The 16,429-nt window shown below is 46.8% G+C and overlaps 1 protein-coding gene across 1 annotated transcript; it reads right to left on the minus strand.

The window, feature by feature from the left end:
• Positions 1–1,533: 1,533 nt before the first annotated feature.
• Positions 1,534–6,458, minus strand: ZHX3 (zinc fingers and homeoboxes 3). Its single transcript, XM_007464743.1, has 2 exons — positions 3,474–6,458; positions 1,534–1,574 (listed from the first exon to the last, which is right to left on the minus strand). The coding sequence occupies exons 1-2, from the start codon at positions 6,319–6,321 to the stop codon at positions 1,564–1,566; spliced, it is 2,859 nt and encodes a 952-aa protein (XP_007464805.1). The 5' UTR covers positions 6,322–6,458; the 3' UTR covers positions 1,534–1,563.
• Between the last annotated feature and the right edge of the window lie 9,971 nt (positions 6,459–16,429).

Below are 16,429 nucleotides of genomic sequence, written 5' to 3' on the forward strand. Positions count from 1 at the left end.
TCTCTGTGCTCAGAGCCAAACCTGGGAGGTGCCCTGCCCGGCCCAGTTCCCGGGGGGATGGGGGAGAAGGACCGTGCCGAACACCACCCACCCCCCAGTATTTCTTGCCCAAAGCCCCTACCCTCTCTCTGGGGTCTCCGAGGCCTTGGTGCTCTGGGAAGCAGGTGGTTTCTGGGAGGTGATGCACCTTTGCCAGCCCCCTCTTTACCTGCTGCTCTCAGGGCTGCCAGTCTCAGGGAGATAGGGATTTACCATTTAGCACAGCTTTGTAGGCAAGTTTCTCAATGTTTCAAAGGCACCTTTTCCTGTGACTTTTCTCAATTAAAAAAATGGATATGAGGGTTAGGCTTAAGTAGACAGAGATCTTGTTTCCAAGTCTGGGGATATAAATATAGAACTTTAAAAACATCCTCACAAGGACCTGTCCAGCGATGTCCAGCACGCCAACCAGGCCCCAGGCACGGGGGCCAGGAGCACTCTGGGTCTTCTGCTGGGAACCCCACATGCAGGTCTTTGTGCTGAGGGCCTCCCCGGCTCCGATAATTCCAAGAAGTCCCCGAATCCCGCCAGCTCTCAGTCTAACCAGGCGAGCGTGGGCCTGCCTTCCCAAACCAGAGGCGGCTCTGGGGTGAGGGTGGATAGAGGGCAGAGAGAGCCCCAGCGGCTGTGCGCCTTCACTCCCATCCCCCATCCCTGTTTCGCTTGTCAATTTTCCTCTAAACGTGTCTAGACTGAAAAAAAAAAAAAAAAGGCGGCACATAGGTCAGTACATTAGGCTTAATAACAAATGTTTCTTTAGTTGATCTGATCACTGAAGAGTTATGGTCCATGATTCAAACTCCCATGAAAAAGCAGAATTACTGTAACAACTTAACGAGAGTGGTAAGCATCAAACACTAATCACACAACCGGTCAGTTTTCTGAACTGCGGGTAACAGCGTGTTCTGCACTGATCATCCCGTAAGGCAAGGCAAACCTGCTATGCAATGTTGCTGGTCACCACTTAAGGAGCAGAGGTCTCTTCAAAAGTGCCACCTTCCCGGAGGAGCGCAAAGGGGGCCCCAGCGGTTGCAGGTGTGGTTCTGAGCAGGTGTGATAACCCCGGCCTGACCGTGGAAGGTGCGGGAACACGCAGCCCAGCGATCTCCAGAGAACAGACACGGGGCATTTCCAGAGATGATATAAAAGACCATGTACTGCTTTGCTAACCAAAGTTTCTATGTAATGAAAGTGTTTATAATCTGATGTTTTATTAAATGTGTATAGGCAGATTTATATGTTAAAAACTTGATTCTGTGTCTATGAATATGAAATCTGAACTATTTATCCACTGGAAGGCAAAAGAAAGGTCCTACATTGTGGGCGGAAGAACTGCCAGACGCTCCTCCCTGCTCACTGGGGTGGTGGGCCGGGTGCAGATGGCGGCAGGCTTGGCCGCGTGGAGACCTGTGTGAGCATGGCGGGCCGGGTACGGCGGCAGCCCCGGGGCAGCAGAGAGGGGTCAGGCCCTTCCACGTGGAGGGCGGCCGCCCCGGTCAGGCCTTCACAGCCGTCAGTTCCGGTTCAGTCAGCTTCTGAGGAGAAAACACAGGCCCGTCACCTCTATGTGCATCGCCAGGATGGCGTCTGGGGACTTAATCCCACCAGCCCGGCCTTCCCACCAGCCTCTCCCTGCCTTCCAGCCCGAGGGAAGGTGGGGAAGGGCGTTTGGGCTGAGGACGGGGTGCTGGCTAAACCTGGCGGGGCACTGGGACCACCCAGGGACCACCCGAACCGGGGCATGGAGCCGGGGCGGGAGCCTGACTTCTCTGGGCCGGGAACCCTCGCCGTGTGCCGCCCTCCCCCCATCCCCGGCTCTCCAGGGAACGCTGCTGTCGCACAGCAGCAGCTGGTCTACTTCCGAATATGTGTCCCACCGATGCCCTCCCTTCATTTGTCGGGGGGGCCGTTCGGAGAGGTCCTCACCATCGATGCTTACAGGTGGGGCCCCGGCATCGAGGCTGGCTCGGGAAGCCGCGAGAAACCAGCTAGACAGACAGACAGGCCCTCCCTGTCCCCTCGGGTACCTCCCTCAGCCAAAAGAGGGTGACGCCACAATGGCACAGCCGCCCTGGCCACTCCTGCTCTGTCCCACCTAGGACATCAGCTCCTTGCTTAGTGTTGGAGCTACCAGCTGAGGGGAGCCAGTGGATTTAAACCCATTCATCCCAACTCCAGGTTAGCATTTTTAATTGTGGTCAAATATACGTCACATAAAACCTACCATTTTAACCATTTTTAATAAGTATACAATTAAGTGGCATTAAGTACATTCACAATGTTGTGTAACCACCACCCTATTTCCAGCTACAAGAATGTAATTCAAAAAAAAAAAGAATATAATTCAGTAGAATTTCAATTAAAAAAAAAAAAAACCTAAAGAAATTAGTTTTTCCTAGTGCCCAGCGATCTGCCATTTTGCTGGCAGAGCCAAAGCCAGGGGTGGGCAGGCCCGGTGCTGGAGAAGGTGCCTGAGGCAACCTGCCCTGTGAGCCCACACCTGTTCCCTGGTGCCCGTGATGCTCCCTGCGGGGACCTCACTGACTCACAGGGGCTTGGAGGAAACAAGGTCGAGTCCAGAAACGCCAGCCCTGGAACCACCTTCTAAAGGTCCCAAATCAGGGAATCTGGGAATCCAGATACTTCCTTGGTTTCCACAGCCTCCCGTGAAGAGCTCAGCTACCTGGCTCCCGGCCAACCTGTGACAAGGCCACCCAAGAGGAGGGTGTGAGGGAAGGGAGAGGCCAGGAACTCAGAGACCAAGACCCGAGAAAATCAACACCCAATAACGTGATTTGTCTGAGGCTTCAAACTGTCCTCAGTAAAATAATCTCCTAAAGCTTTCTTTCAAGTACTACTGTCCTGATCCAGAGAAAATGAGGAACAAAATTCAAGCTTTCGATTCCATGTTATGTCTAAGAGGGAAGATGATTTCCCACTACCTCTACATCAGGAAGAATAACTGAAATACAAATCACAGGAGTTTTCATCATTTAGGAAAAAAAGCACTTCATGTATCTAAGGTCAATTAAAGGCTCCTTCTGCTTTTGTTCACCAATTTGGGTTGAATTTCCTCCTAAGTCCTATTCTCTCTCTTACCCAGTGGTCGTGGTTCTATCTGGCTCAGATGACATTCTGACCTATTCTCCTTTGGCTAAGAAATGACTAGAAAAGGGTGGGCCCTTGGAGGTTCACTACACTCCTTCCCCTGTGCACGTTTAACAAACACGAAACGAAAAACCAAGTGTCAAGCCTTTATCATATGATGATGCTCCAATGGATTCTGCTGCCAGGTGCCCCCTGAAGCAGCCAGACAACATGATCCTGCTGCCAGACAGCCTTAGAAACAGCAGATGCCCCGGCACTGGATTCGGTGCCTGCCACAGGTGCCCCCCAGACCCACAGAGGACGGCACAGCCCCACAGGCTCCTTACCCAGCTGAGGTCCAGCCTGGGGACTCGGCGTGTCAACGGGCTCTGAGCTGGCCTCAGGAGCACCGGGCTCCCATGACTCACTGTTTTCGGACACCTCTGAATAGGTGTCGCTCATCCCTTTGTGAACTGCTGCAGGGTCGCTGGGGCCCTGGCCCTCACCACCCGTGTCGGCCACGGCCCGGGTCTCCTCGCCCATCCTCTCGGCAAACCACTGCTTGACCTGCTGGGCGCTCATCTGGGTTTTGTCACAGAGGCTCTGCAGGTCCTGCTCGTACAGCATCTTGTGGGTCACGTAATAGTCTTGCAGCAGCTCCCGGTTGCCGGGGCTGATGACCAGCAGCCCGGGGGGGAAGTTGCCCCGTCTGTAGTCTTCGTACCACTTGAGCTGGCCGTTCTTCAGGGCGTACCTGCTGTCGCCAAACCAGCGCACCACCTCGGGCCGTGGCAGGCCCGTCTGGGCCATGATGGAGTCGTAGTCCTGGTTGCTGGGCCACTGCGTCTGCAGGAAGAGCTGCCGCAGCAGGTGCCGCTGCTGGGCCGTCTTCCTGTAGCCCCCCTTGCCCGGCAGCTGCTCCGCTGGCCTGCTGGGCGCGGCATCCTCGGGCTCGCAGGCGCCCAGCCCCGGGAGCTCGCCCTCGCCGTTGGCCTCCGTGACCCGCAGCTTCCTGAGGTTGATTTTGATGGGGCTGACTCTGCGTTCTGCCAGCACGTGGCTGCCGGGCGTTTCTGGGGAGCCGTCTTCCCCTGGGACCCTTGGGTCCCTGGCAGAGCCCTCCTCCCCCTCGTCCTCGGCGGCCTCCTCCTCCCCCTGAGAGGCGCCCTCCTCAGCCTTCTTGGCCTCCTCGGCACTCACTTTTTTCCGTCTCTCTGAAAACCAGCCATCAATCTCCCTGCGGGTCATTTTGGTCTCGGTCCTCAGGCGGTCCAGTTCCTCGTCGAGAGGAAGGGGGTTTTGTGCAAAACTGTTCTCCAGGGCTCTGAGCTGCTCGGGGGCCCGCTCCTTGTATTTGGTTGGTGTGAAGTCGGGGGTCTGGTGCCAGGACTGTCGCTTGGCAGAAGGGGGGGTAGCCGGGGTGGCCGCTGTCAGGAGGCAGGTCACCTCCGGGGCCTTGGACGCCAGGGAGAAGGGCACCTCGGGCACAGAGTCGACGAGGAGGGCGCCGTGCTCCCCGGCCAGCCCGGCCCTGGAGCCCTTCAGGTTCCGGCAGTGGTACCTGCGGTCACTGAACCACTTCCGCACCTCACGGGTGCTGAGGCCGGTCACTTTGGTCAGATGCTCAACTTCGCTCTGTCCTGGGAACTGATTCCGACAGAAGCTCCCTTTCAGAGCTGACAGCTGTTCGTGAGATTTCTTGTTTTTGTAGATGCTGGCATCCAGGAAGGCTTGGGAGGTGATGCTGGGGCACGCCGTGAGGAGGGACTGGGCGGCATTCACCACCTTCACGGCAGACGTTGTATTTGAACACACGGTGTTAATGGGCGCGACAGCGGGCAGCTTGGGGACAGATGTGACTGCCAGGGGGAGAGATGAGCTGGGTGCCTGCAACCCATTGGCCATCAGTGGCTGAGTGACCAGAAGTCCCCCGGCTGTGCCCTCTGGCTGGCCCACCACATGGCCAGGCAGAGTGGGCTGGATGAGATGCTGGACGTTGCCGCCACTGGCAACCAGCGGGGTGTTGAGGACAGTGATCGTGGGCTGGGGGACGGACTGGATGACCGTGTTGAACATCTTTTTCCGGGCGTCCTCAATCTCCTCCGGGGACCAGCTGATACCTTGCTTCAGCCTCTGGGCGGTGAACCATATCTTGAGCTGTTCTTCCGGGTACTTGGTGACCACAGTCAAATAGCAGAGCTCGGCTTTGGTTGGGTAGGGGAACTTGTGGAAGGAGTTCTTCAGAAAGCTGTTGGAGTCCATGGCCGCGTTGTACGTGGGAATGCTGCTCAGGGGGATCATCACTTTGGGGAGGGACTTGGCCGTGGGCAGGGGCTGGTGGGCGTGGTGCTGGGCGTGCGAGGGCGGCTGCTGGAGGGAGAGGAACTGGGCGATGCCCGCGGGCAGCACTGGCACTGTCCCCAGCAGGGGCCCGTTGGCCGAGTGAGGGGGTTTTGCGGAGTTGATAGAGGCCTGGCTGACCGGGGCTGCCCCGTTGACAAAGGCGTGGTCCCCCTCTTTCACCTCCGTGTCCCCAGCTGAAGGGTTCGGTAAGGCCTCCCCAGCAGGCTGACCGGGGACGTTCTCCTTGAGCGTGTGAATTTTTTTGGCTTCGGCTTTGCCTTTCATTATCTTCATGATTGGAGTTTTGGTGATGATGATTTCCGCCTGACCATCTGTCCCTTCCATGTTTGGCTCCCCCAATGGGTCGGGAGGGCTGGTGCTCTCCGGGACACTCTGCTCCACGACGACATGATTGTCTGGCTTGGCCACATTCCACACAAAGCTGGCTTCCCCCGAGTGACACTTGGCATTGTGCAGAGAAAGCCCCTCGGGAGTTTTTGCCAGAAAACTGCATTCAGTGCATATAAAGTTTGGGTCTTTGCTAAAGTCTGTGTGCTCTGAGCTCAGGTGTCCCACAAACCGGGTTATGTCCTGGGATCTGAAGTCACAGCATTTACAGGCATATGTGTAGCCGTCCAAGGTGCTCCGGTGTCCGTTGGCCAGTGCGGCACTGTCTGGACCGCTGGCGCCCTGGGTGGCCTCGCCGCTGGCGGTGGGAGCTTCTGGGGGCGGCTCCTGCGGGGGCCCCTCGGGCACAGGCTCCTCGGGCAGGGCCTCGGCGCCGGTGTCCTGCAGCACCACAGTCTTCACGGGGATCATGCACGGGGTGGTGGACTTCCTCTTGCTGGCCATGGTGACAGCTGCGCTGGGTGATCTGTGGGCGGCAGTTCGTCCTGTCGGGGGCCTCACAGCACAGGTTCCAGCTGCTCCATGAGGCCCAAAGAAACAGCTTCCGAGGGCAGCTTTTTCAGTTGTTTGCAGAAAGCAGGTTTTCCCTATTGAACCTAAGGAGGAAAAGAGAAATGGTGAGCATCCCTCCCTCGGGCTGCGCGTGTACTTTCCAGATTCCCAGGCACACTCCACTGCTTGCCTTCGATCACCCGGGCCTTTTCCCAAGGAATCCAACATCCAACCTCGGATGTGACTTTTGAGTCAGAAGCCCCACAAACACTCACAAAAATAGTGCCCTGAGGAATGACGCGGGGACGTCCCAACACCACTGGACAGACTTCAGCCATGTGTTTCTGTGTTGTGTTTCCCTCTGTTTCCTCGCATAAAATAACTCAGATTCAAAAATGACAACAACAACAAAAAACCTCTTCTGGACCTCCAAATGAATTCTGACCGTGTCATAGTGAGAACAAAAGATCCTAGTGTAATTCTTGTTTAAATGTTTGGGCCCACAAGGGTTTTCTTTTCATAGCCTTCCCACATGTGAGAGCAGGACGCCCGCTCCAGGCCCAGAGGCCAAGCCCACTGCAGTGCGTGCACCAGGGAGGGGCACTGATGCCACAGGAGCGGGGCTCTGCGGGCTGTCCCTACCTGCTACCCTGTCACCCCAGCCCCCTGTTGCTCAGGTGAAGCCCGAGGTCAGAAGGTCAGGGGATCCACCGACACGGTTTGTGGCCCATGAACTGTACATCTCTCTCTGGGGCAGCAACCCCACAAGTAGCCTCACCTTGGGTGTGCACACTACCTGTGACCTTGTATTGGGCTTACTTTTTATTTTTTTCAGTGCTTTTATTAGTCCTTAAAAAAAAAAAACCCAAAAAACAAAAACCCTTAAATGTTTGTTCCATTTCAAATTTATTTCAAAAGCTGAGATGATTGATTTATTTACATGTTAAATACTACTCCTCCTAATTCTTTCATGAGATGCCAGGAGAAAAGTATTTCTGTGATCTCTACTATTAACATACCACCACAATCATCTTACCTTTTTTTTAGCAAATTGCAATGCTGATAATGACTAAAATAATAGTAATTCTAATACCAGAATCATGTTATCATCAGTGTTTGGATTTGATATTAAAATGTAAGAAAATTAAATACCTCTATTCAAATTCTTAGCAAATAAACACAGCAAACTATCTTTTCTGATTTTAAGACTAGTCCTGGTGATCATGATGATAAAAAATACTTACTCTTAAAAAAACAGTTGGTGTGAGATAAGGATAAACAGATACCCAGTGTACCCACCTGTCACCATTTCCCCCACTGATGTGAAATGTCATGCATGTTTTTTTAACTTAATTTTTAACAGTAAAAAAAAATATCAATAGAAAATGAAATTTAAGAAAGCCACCTATAATCTTCCATCTAGTCCAGATATTTTATACACATTTTTAATCATTAATGGGCACACACTTTTGTTTTAGATTTTTTCACTAAACATTTCATCATCAACAGTGTCATTAAATCAGCTTCATAATTATAATATGCAATAGCTGCCTAATAATGTACCACTATGGACTTAACCTCCTCTGCTGTGAACTGGCTTTCAGCGTGCCACTCTCATACGTGACAGTGAAATGACCTCTGGGCATATAGGATGTATTTCTTCTATCATATTATTTCCTGAGGCTGAGCGCACAGAAACGGGTAATTTACCAGCTCAACAAGTATCAACATTTATAAGCTCTTCTATCTATGTATTACCGGCAAACATTTTAAATCAGGTGCTTTACCACCTGATTAGATTCCAAATCAGGAAAACTAAGAATAATACAGTTTTGTTTCCAGTAAGCCAATCAGATTTTCCGATAAGACACTGAAGACATCAAATAGAATATCTGAATGTGCAAGTGACATAAGAAAAAACAGATAAATCAGACTTCATCAAAATTAAAAAACTTCTGTGCTTTTCACTTTCATCATCAAGAAAGTGAAAAAGACAAGCCACAGAATAGGAGAAAATATTTGCAAATCACATATCTGGTAAGGTGCTCATAACTGAATAATAAAAAGACAAAAACCCAATTTAAAAATAGGTAAAGGATTTGAATAGACATTTCTCCAAAGACATACAAATGACCAATAAGCATATTAAAGTAAGTGCTCAACATCATTAGTCATTAGGGAAATACAAATTAAAACCACAATGAGATATCAATTCACACCCACCAGGATGGCTATAATCACAGTGACAGATAATACTACAGGTGAGGAAGTGGGGGAAACTAGAGCCCTCTTACGTTGCTGGTGGGAAGGTGAAATGGTGCAGCCATTGCTGCACTTCAGAAAACAGTTTGGCAGAAAGTTATATATACAGTTACCATAAGACCCAGTAATTCCACTCCTAGGTATATACCAAATAGAAATGAAAATACGTCCACACAAATATTCAGGGCATCCTCATAATAATAGCCAAATAGTAGAAGCAACCTCAACGGCCATCAACAGGTGAATGAATAAACACAATACGGCATGTCCCTATGACGGACTACTGTTCAGCCATAGAAAGGCATGACACATGCTACAGCATGGACAGAAACATCATGAAGACAGACACAAAACGCCACATATCATGTGACTGCATTTGTATGAAACACCCAGAATAGGTACATCCATAGTGACAGAAAATAGATTAGTGTTTGCCAGGGGCTGAGGGGAGGGGAGAATGGGGACTGACCACTAATGGGGATGAGGTGTCTTTTGCGGGTGATGCAAATGCTCTAAAATTAGGTAGTGGTGATGGTTGCATAAAACTGTGAATATACTAAAAACCACTGAAAGGACTTCAAAAACCCAAGAAAGGTGGAGGACAGAAAGTTACAGCACTCAGTTCTGTAGAAGAGGGTCATCATTCTCACTTCTAAGGTTACAGGTGATGCCATTGACTTCCTGATTTGCCTTCCTCTTCCTGACTTCTGCCCTGGGGAAAGGTGAAAGGCAGTGGCTGTGAACGTCAGGTTTGAGGCGAGAGAGGGAAGAGAACCGGGAAGAGAACCACAGACCTGGCAGCTAAGGAAGCAAGCGTGCTCACCGGGAGGCCAGGGAGCAGCGGAGCTGAGGGGCAGGGAAGTGCAGGCCCAAGGTACACAGCACCTGACACTCAGGCCTAACTGACATTTGCTATGGGGACTGGGCTCCACCGAGGAAGAGTTACATTATGTCCCTCGTATTTTATTTACTAAGGCTGAGAGGGGGACAACGTGAAGATGCATTTGATTTGGGGAAATGGTCCCAATGTCATTCACAACTGAGTCTCAGGGTAGCCCCAAATTGTCTTTCAAATCAATGATGGAGGGGAGCACCACTGCCTACCAGTCTCTGAGGGAGTCAGTCATCCATGATGAAGATGATTGAACAACAGCAGTGGGGGAGGGGGGAGGAGGGGCAGCCACTGCCAAAGGTCACTGAGTGTTTAATACCAATACCGTAGGGAGTGCTTTTAGCCACACCCCCTCATTTTACTCTCACAGCAAACCCCAGAGGTGGAACTACTGTCACTCCCGTTGTACAGACAAGAAAGACAAGGCTCAGAGAAGTGCAGTAACCACCTGAAGGGCGCATAGCTAGGAGGCAGCAGAGGCTGGCAAGCTGGTTACGGAGCCTGCCCTCAACCGCTCCACGCACTGAGCTCTCCGAGCAACCACAACACTGCTGGAAGAAGGCCTGCATGACTTTCCTGAGCTGTATTTACCCCCGGTGTTTATTAGGAAAGATTTCAAACATTCAGCAAAGTTGAACGAATTGTTCAGTGAATACCCACGTACTCACCACCTGGCTACTGCCACGGGGCTACTTCCAGCAACATGACCCATATAGGTAAGCTGGGGTTGGTCTCTTTGTCATACATTTTTTAAAGGGTATCCAATAAAAGCGGTGCTTAAAGGGGAAAGCTCTAATTATCTAGAAACCACTCCTCCAGAAGGCACTCATGGACCACGCCTGACAAGCAAGGCAGCAATTACTGTGAGGAAACACTGCCCAGTCGAGCCCCGAGTGAGGTAAGCTGTATAAATGTGAGGTTCTGTGCTGCCAAAGAGACTTGCAGCAAAGGACCAGATGACAATTGCAGGTTCTTCATTCTTTGTACAATCCTTTCTACACCCTTTCTCGAAAGCTTCTGTCTTATAAATGGATTGCTTTTTTAATGAGGAAATAAGACTGAAAGTACATAGCTTTCCCCCCAGAATCTGTCTTTGGAACCTGGGAATTGCTCAGTTCCCTAAATTAACAAAGCTGCAGCTAACTGTCACTGTACATCAACACTGCAAAATATCACACATATGGGCGCTGGAAATGAGTGTGTAGATCAAACTCTTAAAGTGTTTAGCTTTAAATTATAGATAAGTCAGGAACTTTCTGTTGTTGTTTTAATTCTCAGGAAGGAACTGAAAGGACAGTAAGAGTTCAGCAAAAGATTTCAAATGTTTAGAAGGCGACTGACTGTCAGTAGACGCTTTCCAAGTGTTATGGTGGCCGGGCCTTGGCCCTCCTGGACATGCAACCCACAATTTATTGATAGAAACAGGAATAATGGGAGAAGCTGACAGAGTTACAGAAACATAATCAGAGATTTCAATATACTACTTGTGGCTTTGAAAGCTCAAGTAGACAACAAGAAAGGATGTGAAGAATGAGACTTCTGTAACGAGGACAATTTGACAGATTTGGGTAGTCTTGAATATTCCACAGTAATCAACTTCATATTCTTTTAAGAACATTCATGAGACATATTTAAAAGTGGGTCATGTGTGGGGCTTCCCTGGTGGTGCAGTGGTTGGGGGTCCACCTGCCGATGCGGGGGACGCAGGTTCGTGCCCCGGTCCGGGAGGATCCCACATGCCGCGGAGCGGCTGGGCCCGTGGGCCGTGGCCACTGGGCCTGCGCGCCCGGAGCCTGTGCACCGCAACGGGAGAGGCCGCAGCGCTGAGAGGCCCGTGTACCGCAGAAAGAAAAAGGAAAAAAAAAAAAAAGTGGGTCATGTGGTATAACGGATCACAAGGAAACCTCAACTCATTCCAAAATAAAAATTTGCAGGTAGCATTCCCTTTTCTTTGTAATTGTTAGCAATACAGATTTACGTTGAAATGTACCTTTTTTCCTTTCTATTTCAAATGATGCTCTATGTAGAGTTTCTCTCAGAAATAATGAAGAAAAGTGAAAATCCTTCCTATTCTCCCTAGAGATAGCCACTGTTAACAATCTAGGGCCCATTATTTCAGATATATTTTCTAGACATAAGTTACCACAACCAATTTTTTAAAAAACCAAAAAAGGAGTTGTATTTTCACATTCTGTTCTGATCCTCTTTTTTTCTTCCCACAACAATGTAGTTCCAACATCTCTCCATGTCAGAACCTACAGTTTATCTCACTCTTTTAAACAACGTTCCAATTTATGCATGCATCATAATTTACTTAACCAACCTAGCTCTTAATAGACATTTGCATTTCGCCAATTTTTTAAACTCTTACAAAAATGTTTCAATGGTTATGCCTGCGAATACTTTTGCACATTTGAAAATATCTGAAATTCTGAATTTCTTATAAGTACAATTGCTGTGGCATTTAAAATACTGTCAGTAAACTACAAAACTGCCCTCTAAGTAAGTGGTACTGATTTTCACCCCCATCACCAGAGAATGAAGTGATCTAAGTGTCACTGCATGTCATCACTACTTCTAGTCTTTGCTAATACATACATGAAAAACTGGTCACTACTGTTTTAACTTACATTTCTTTACAGGCATGGCTGAGAATCTTTTCACGTGTTACTGACATTTTGTGATAAATTCTTTTTTGTCCATTTTTCTATGGATTTTAAGAGTTCTCTATATATTAAGGAAATTGGCTCTTCATCATCTATCAGAGGAAGCTGTGGTTTATACCAACATTGCAAGGATGTTTTAAAACTAGGAAATCTCTACAAATCATTAACATCATTAATAAATTAAAGGAGAGAAACCAAAACAGCACTTAATAGGATTACACTTACGTTTTTTCTTGTGGTAAAAAACACGTAACTTACAATTTACCATCTTAACTACTTTTAAGTGTACAGTAGTGTTAACTACACCCACACTGTTGTATGCCGGATTTCCAGACCTCTTTTCATCTTGCGGAACTGAAACACTATACTCACTGAACAAAAATGGGTCCCCTTCCCCCTTCCCCAGCCCCTGAAAACCACCATTCTACTTTCTGCCTCTACAAGTTTGACAACTTTAGACACCTCGTGTAAGTGGATCCATGCAGAACTTGTGTTTCTGTGACTGGCTTATTTCACTTATGTCCCCAAGGTTCACCCATGTGGTATCATGTGACAGGATTCCCTTCCTTTGAAGGGCTGAATAATATTCCATTGTGTGTGTATACATATACATACATATATATATATATATATATATATATATATATATATATATAGTGCGCCAACTTTATAATCATTAAAAAAAATTTTAACAAATGAAATAAATTGACATATGTTAATATAAAGAGTATACAAATTATATATATGTGTGTGTGTGTGTGTGTGTGTGTGTGTGTGTGTATGTGTGTGTATTCTCCACATTTTCTTTATCCATTCATCTGGTGATGAACATTTAAGTTGCTTCCATATCTTGGCTATTGTAAATAATGCTATGAACATGCGTGTACAAATATCAAATACAAATATCCTGCTTTCAATTCTTCTGGATATAAACCCTGAAGTAGGTTTGCCGGACACATGGATTTACTAAGGAACCTGCATAATGTTTTCCATAGTATCTACCCCATTTTACATTCCCAACAGTGACAAGGGTTCCAACTTTTCCACACCCTCACCAACACTTATTATTTTTGTGTGTGTGGTTTTTTTTTGGGGGGGGGGGGTGGCGTGGGGTAGATAGTGGCCATCCTAACAGGCATGAGGTGATATCCGATTTTGGTTTGACCTGCATTTCGCTAATGATTAGTGATGTTGAGCATCTCTTCATATGCTTGTTGGCCTTTTGTATAGCTTCTTTGGAGAAATGTCTATCCAAGTCCTTTGCCCATTTTTAATCAGGTTCTTTTCTGTTTTTGTGTTGTAAGAGTTCTTTATGTATTCCAGATATTAACCCATTATCAGATATATGGTTTGCAAATATTTTCTCCCATTCTATAGGTTGCCTTTTCTTTCTGTTCACTGTTTCCTTTGATGCACAGAAGGTTTTAAGGCTAATATAGTCCCATTTGTCTATTTTTGCTTTTGTTGCATGTGCTTTTTGTGTCACAGCCAAGAAATCACTGCCAAACCAATATCATGAAGCTTTTCCCCTATGTTTCCTTCCAGGAGTTTTACAGTTGCAGGTCTTATGTTTAGGTCTTTATTTTTGACTTAATTTTTATATATGATGTAAAGTAACAGTCCAACTTTATTCTTTTTCATGTGGATGTCCAGTGTTCCCACATCACCATTTGTTGAACTTTTTTTTTTTTTTTTTTTTAAAAGGCCTGGTTTTTTTTTTTTTTTTAGAAGATGTTGGGGGTAGGAGTTTATTAATTAATTTATTTATTTTGGGTCTGTGTGCTGTGTTGGGTCTTCGTTTCTGCACGAGGGCTTTCTCTAGTTGTGGCGAGCGGGGGCCACTCTTCATCGCGGTGCGCGGGCCTCTCACTGTCGCGGCCTCTCTTGTTGCGGAGCACAGGCTCCAGACGCGCAGGCCCAGTAGCTGTGGCTCACGGGCCCCGCCGCTCTGCGGCATGGGGGATCTTCCCGGACCAGGGCTCGAACCCGTGTCCCCTGCATTAGCAGGCAGATTCTCAACCACTGCACCACCAGGAAGCCCCTGTTGAACATTTCTTGAAGAGACTATCCTTTCTCCACTGTGTAGCATTGGCATCCTTGCTGAAGATCATTTGGTCATATGTGAGAGAGTTTTATTTCTGGGCTCTGTATTCTGTTCCATTGGTCTGTGCCTGTCTTTATGCCAGTACCATACTGTTTCTATCACTGTAGTTTTGTAATATATTTTGAAATCAGGATGTGTGAGGCCTCCAGCTTTGTTTTTCTTTCACAAGATTGTTCTGGCTATTCAGGGTCCTTTGAGATTCCATATGAATTTTAGAATTTTTTTTCCATTTCTGCAAGCAAATGTCAATGGGATACCGATAGGGATAGCACGGAACCTGTAGATTACTTTGGGTAGTATGGACATTTTAACAATATTAAGTTTTTCAATCCATGAACATGAGATGTCTATTTACTTGCATCCTCTTTAATTTCTTTTGGAATTGTTCTGTAGTTTTTAATGTACAAGTCTTTTGACTCCTTGATTAAGCTTAAGTATTTTATTCTTTCTGACACTATTGTAAATGAGATTATTTTCCTAATTTCCTTTTTGGATTTTTCCCTGTTAGTATACAGAAGCTGATTTTGTTGTGTGTTGATTTTGTGTCCTGTAACTTTGTTGAATTCCTTTGTTCTAACAGTTATTTTGGTGGAATCTTTAGGGTTTTCTATCTATACGATCATGTCACCTGTGTACAGAGACAATTTTACTTTTTCCTTTCCAAGTCAGATGCCTCTGCTAAGACTTCCAGTAGTTTAAAAGAGGTGCTAAGAGTGGGCATCCTTGCCTTGTTCCTAATCTTAGATGAAAAGCTTTCAGTTCTTCACCATTAAGAATAATGTTAGCTGTGGGCTTTTCATATATGGCCTTTATTATGCTGAGGTAATTACCTTCTATTCCTAGCTTGTTGAAGGTTTTTATCATAAAGGATGTTAAATTTTATCAAGTGCTTTTTCTTCATCAATTGAGATGATCACATGGTTTTTGTCCTTAGTTCTGTTAATGTTGTATATTACGTTGATAGATTTTCACAAATCCTTGCATTCCAGGAATAAACCCACTTGGTCATAGTATACAGTCTTTTTAATATGCTGTTGAATTCAATTTGCTAGTATTTTGTTGAGCATTTTTATATCAACATTCATCAGGAATATTGGTCTGCAGTCTTCTTTTCTTGTAGTATCTTTGTCTGGTTTTGGTATCAGGTAATGCTGACCTCATCAGTTTGGAAGTGTTCCCTCCTCTTCAATTTTGGAAGAGTTTGAGAAGGTTTGGTGTTAAAATTCATTCATTCATTCATTCATTTTTTTTAATAAATTTATTTCATTTGTTTATTTATTTATTTGTTTTTTTGGCTGTGTTGGGTCTTTGTTGCCATGCGTGGGTTTTCTCTAGTTGCGGCAAGTGGGGACTCTTCTTTGTTGCGATGCGTGGGCTTCTCATTGCAGTGTCTTCTCTTGTTGTGGAGCATGGGCTCTGAGCATGCAGGCTTCAGTAGTTGTGGTGTGCGGGATTCAGCAGTTGTGGCTTGCAGGCTCTAGAGCACAGGGTCAGTAGTTGTGGTGCACGGGCCTAGTTGCTCCGCAGCATGTGGGATCTTCCCGGACCAGAGCTTGAACCCATGTCCCCTGCATTGGCAGGTGGATTCTTAACCACTGCGCCACCAGGGAAGTCCCATTCATTCATTTATTATTGAGGTACAGGTGAATTCAAATTTTTTAAATGTTTGGTAGAAATCTCCAGTGAAGCCATTTGGCTTTTCTTTGTTAAAAGGTTTTTGATTACTGATTTAATCTCCTTATTAGTTACAAGTCTGGCAAGATTTTTAATTTCTTCATGATTCAGTCTTGGTAGGTTGTATGCATTGCAGAATTTATCCATTTCTTCTAGGTTACCCAATTTGTTGGCATATAATAGTCTCTTATGATCGTTTTAATTTTTGTGGCATCAGTTGTACTGTCTCCTCTTTCATTTCTGATTTTTGTTACTGGGTCTTCTCTCTTTTTTTCTTAGTCTGGCTAAGCATTTGTGAATTTTGTCTGTCCTTAAAAAAAAAAAAACTCAACTCTGTTTTGAATATTTCTACTGTTTTTTATTCTCTATTTTCCCTCTAATCTTTATTACTTCCTTCCTTCTGCCAGCTTTGGGTTTAGTTTGTTCTTCTTTTTCTAGTTCCTTGAGGTATAAAGTTAGTTG

This window comes from Lipotes vexillifer, unplaced genomic scaffold (assembly GCF_000442215.2).
Source record: "Lipotes vexillifer unplaced genomic scaffold, Lipotes_vexillifer_v1.1 scaffold53, whole genome shotgun sequence".
NCBI lineage: Eukaryota > Metazoa > Chordata > Mammalia > Artiodactyla > Lipotidae > Lipotes > Lipotes vexillifer.